Genomic DNA, 4,116 nt, shown 5'->3' on the forward strand with positions numbered 1-4,116 from the left:
GATACATAAACTTTTGGGATTGACTGTATAGCCAATACATCCTTAAAGATATGCATGTAGAAAATTTCTAGGTGAAACAGAATAATTTGGTTCTGTATTTAATTTTCTACAAACGCATTATAGTTTCAAATATTGCTGACTTGTGCCATTGAAAATTCGCATTGGTCTGTACTACTGGAAATCAATTAAGAGAGCTGGGTAGAAATTTTGTACGATGATTTGGCTCATTTTGAGAGCTAAATGTGACATATTCAAAGGTATTTGAATCGCGATTCATGCTGGTCTTTGAGAATCAGGAACGGGTAAGGAATAGGACAGCTTAGAGCAAAAGCTCGCCTAATGGTGTCTCGTGTCGAATTCAGTCGCTAAAACGTGACCTAGTAAAGACGATGCGCCACTGAAAGACCAGGAGACACGATCTCTTTGGTCTCTCTCGTGTTTTCTCGTTCCAGTTCCTTTGATTGTCCCGATACCAAATACTGGTCCGAGAATCAATGAACCGTGATAACAAAATGTAAAGATCAAAGAGTCTCTCATTTAGACTTATGATAAAGGAAAATTTCTAATGGCATTCACGATCATATTTTTATAAAAATGATTTGTTTAATCATGATTTCAGTCCGCAATTGACTTGGCGCGATATTCAACATCTGACAGTGTTAACATCGAAAAGGAACTCGTTATTCGATGCGAAGGGTAGATTTCATTGGACTATGAACGGGGTGGGTCTGGAATTCAACCACTTATTCGGTTACGGCGTACTAGACGCTGGGGCGATGGTCGCCTTGGCGAAGAAATGGAAAACCGTGCCACCGCGGTACCATTGCGAGGCTGGTTCCGTGCTCGAAACTCAGTGAGTATAACGAAGGAAAAGCGTGAATTACAATTGGAAGAGGCGAGTATCGATTTTTGCCGCCATTCCTGTTACTTTATCTTCGACGAGACTCTTTTTATTTTCCCTGGAACGATTTCCACCTCGCCGACGTCTGAGCTCGAACTGGGACGCTTGTCAATTTCCTTTTTAGAGAAGTGACGAGCGATCGATCGATCCTGTTGAAAATAAAGACTGATGCCTGCGCTGGTACCGAGTACGCCGTCAACTATCTGGAACACGTGCAAGCGGTAATTTCCGTGAACGCGTCGCGCCGCGGCGATCTCGAGCTATTCCTGACTTCTCCCATGGGAACCAGGTACGTCGAGATTCGTGGAAATTAAGTGCCGTGATTCACGAGCGACTGACTTTCAGGTCAATGATTCTCAGCCGCAGGATAAAGGACGACGATCATAGGGACGGCTTCACCAAATGGCCGTTCATGACCACGCATACCTGGGGAGAGTATCCTCAGGGCACTTGGTTGTTAGAGGTATCTCGATTATACTTATCGTTTATACGATGCAAATATTGAATCAGGATTATCTTCGAGATTTATTATACATTCTGAAATTGACTTTGAAACAGAGTTAAAATTCCGATTGTTTGATAGTATTGCATTTACGATTTGAAGCTGTGTACGAGGCTGAATTTCTTTTAGGTGAGCTTCAATACTCAGAAACCCCAACGCGGATGGATCCGTGAATGGACCCTGATGCTACACGGCACTAGAGAGCCACCGTACACCGGACTTCCGGCTGCGGATCCTCATTCGAAATTGGCAATCGTGAAGAAGGCCCACGAGGAGCGATCGACTTCGATGTAACGACTGAGGACACTGAGAGATGTTTCAACGCGACTAGTCTTTATTATTTAAACGAAATCTCATTTCTACGGGCAGACAGGAACAGTCGAGTGTATTACGTAACTCCTTATGACAATCCTTACTTTCCAGTTCTGCCGATTGTTTTCTGTGATAAGATCAGTTCTGATCACAGTTTCTCGTAGCAGCTTATTACTTTTTATTTTCTCGATGGATCTTACAATTAGTAATTCTCATTAGAGATTTAATCAGGAATTCAATTGGTGCCATATCCACTTTGAACGACTCGTTATAGTTATCTCGATAAATGATTCATATTCTATTTGTTAGTTAATCGTGTTAGAGAAATTGAATATATAAAGAAAAAGAGGAATCCTTTCGTTGAAAGAAAGTGAACGAAGAGAAGGCATCTTCATTTTTAAGATTGCCGAAGTGTCTCGGTTGGGAACAAATAAATCATTCGCAAGCTGTCCTCGCAACTCGACGAGCCCGTCCGTCTCATACCGATTAAATCAATAGATTTAGCTGAGTTCTTTTTAGCGCGTGTCGAGTTGGGAGGTGATAACAGTGGGTCCACGCGTGTCAACAGGTTCTCCGAAGTGTTTCAACACTTTTGCACGATATATTTACTATAAACTATTTAAAATTTAAGTATATACACGTACGTACAGTCGAATCTGAAACAGGAATTAAATAAAGAAAGAATTTTTCTTTTCGGCATAAATCTTGAATACTTCAGACTCGCAGTTTTTATACGGAGGACTCTTAGGCTGTCAAGCCTGTGTATTTTTTCCTCTTAAATCTCTAAGCACGCGTCGAGCATGCTTAAGCGTGATCTACTCACATATCCATAAATATCGGACCCTAAATACGACGCACAACGTGATAAGGACTTTTTACAAAATTCAACAGCGACGAAACATATTATACATCAGTAGTGGAAGTCAAAGACTTCGAAATCCTTAGACGCCTTTGCGTCTGTACATACAATTATAAATCGAGAAGGTCTACTTGTCGTTTACACGCGTGGAAACCAGTTCGAGACACGCGATCCAATTTTGATTTTCACGGCGGATTCAACTGAACAAGAATAATGTTACTTTCTGAATAGAGAAGAGACTCGGCAGGTTGCTTGTTTATTCGCTGACTAAACGCTATCTCGTGAATTATCGTCGATCTATGTGCTTTTGTAAGGTAAACGGGATAATTACTCTGATGGCTTTCAACACAAATCTATAAGTTGAACTATGAATTCCTAATTTCATTTTTTAAACAATATTTATGTCTCTTGATTGGAAGATTAATTAAACTGATTATTATTTGTATTAAAAATGGGTTTGCGTTGGAAGCTATCAGTCTCATTGGATAAAATGCTCCCTTCGGAGGGACACCCATCAGTATTAGATCCATCTACCATTAATTAACTAAACCGACGACTCTTGTCGACTAGGTGATAACCGTAAGATTATTTCGGATCAACGTGCACGAAAGAAAACACTCGACGGTGAGACTGGGATCGCGTGCGTTCCACGTGGACCACGAGGTTGGGCTCCCGGTTTCACATGAGAGTTTTCCCAGTGAGAAGAAACGTTCCATGTATTTACACGATCTCTGTATATGTGTGCTCGTCGTACAAAGGAGCCTCCTTGTTTTGATCCCGTGGATTCGAGGATAGAACGATACTAATTGGAAAAATCGAGCCGAGCTTAGAGAGGAGGGGGCAGTTAACGTTATACCATAAGATATCAATTCTCGAAGGAAGTAATTACTTTGCCGGTGCTCGCCGCACTGCTACTCACTCGATTTCAGAGACAGGAAAGAGGATGCGTGTGTGAGAGAAGATACATAATATAGGAACCAAAAAAAAAATCGTGTAGATACTCTAGATACTTAGAGAGTTTTGAAGTTACGCATAAAGGAATGAACGTCAACAGGAAATGAATATACATATATTATATATATATACATATAGTTGAAGTGAAAAATTTAATCAACCTTATTCTGTACGTGATGTACGTGGATGAATAAAATCTTTATTTTTTGGCCTGCATCGTTTTTATACTGTACCTGCGATCAGACCTCTGACACTCGTTCCCCTTGCATTCCACTATTACCAATATTTTCCAGTAGAATCAAGCTGAAACAAATGCTTTGCTATGTTTCCTTTTCAAGACAGAAGGTCGAGGTATTACACAAGGATAAGATTGTCTAAAGGAGGATGACGAGTTCTAAGTGTATTAGAGCTAAGCAGATATTTCGTGCGAGCCTATTAAAATCTTTGAATTAAAGTTGTTTTGCTTTGAACGTAAGGCTTCGCACTCCTTTAGAATCTTCCAGTTATCAATGTCAATCACGTTTGAAATATCATTATCAACCATTGGTACAAGAGATCAATCATTTGTTTTTTATACAAATGAGGAAT

At 40.3% G+C, this 4,116-nt stretch overlaps 1 protein-coding gene across 1 annotated transcript in view; it reads left to right on the forward strand.

The window, feature by feature from the left end:
* Positions 1 to 3,742, forward strand: part of amon (prohormone processing protease amontillado) — a 21,055-nt gene extending 17,313 nt beyond the window's left edge. The window contains exons 9-12 of the mRNA XM_018028051.2: positions 620 to 853; positions 1,026 to 1,190; positions 1,247 to 1,364; positions 1,533 to 3,742. Of these exons, the coding sequence (XP_017883540.1) occupies positions 620 to 853; positions 1,026 to 1,190; positions 1,247 to 1,364; positions 1,533 to 1,697 (682 nt within the window). The 3' untranslated portion in view covers positions 1,698 to 3,742. The remainder of the gene's footprint in view (positions 1 to 619; positions 854 to 1,025; positions 1,191 to 1,246; positions 1,365 to 1,532) is intronic.
* Positions 3,743 to 4,116: the final 374 nt, after the last annotated feature.

This window comes from Ceratina calcarata, unplaced genomic scaffold, assembly GCF_001652005.2.
Source record: "Ceratina calcarata isolate Rehan_Ccalc_2016 unplaced genomic scaffold, ASM165200v1 scaffold436.2, whole genome shotgun sequence".
NCBI lineage: Eukaryota > Metazoa > Arthropoda > Insecta > Hymenoptera > Apidae > Ceratina > Ceratina calcarata.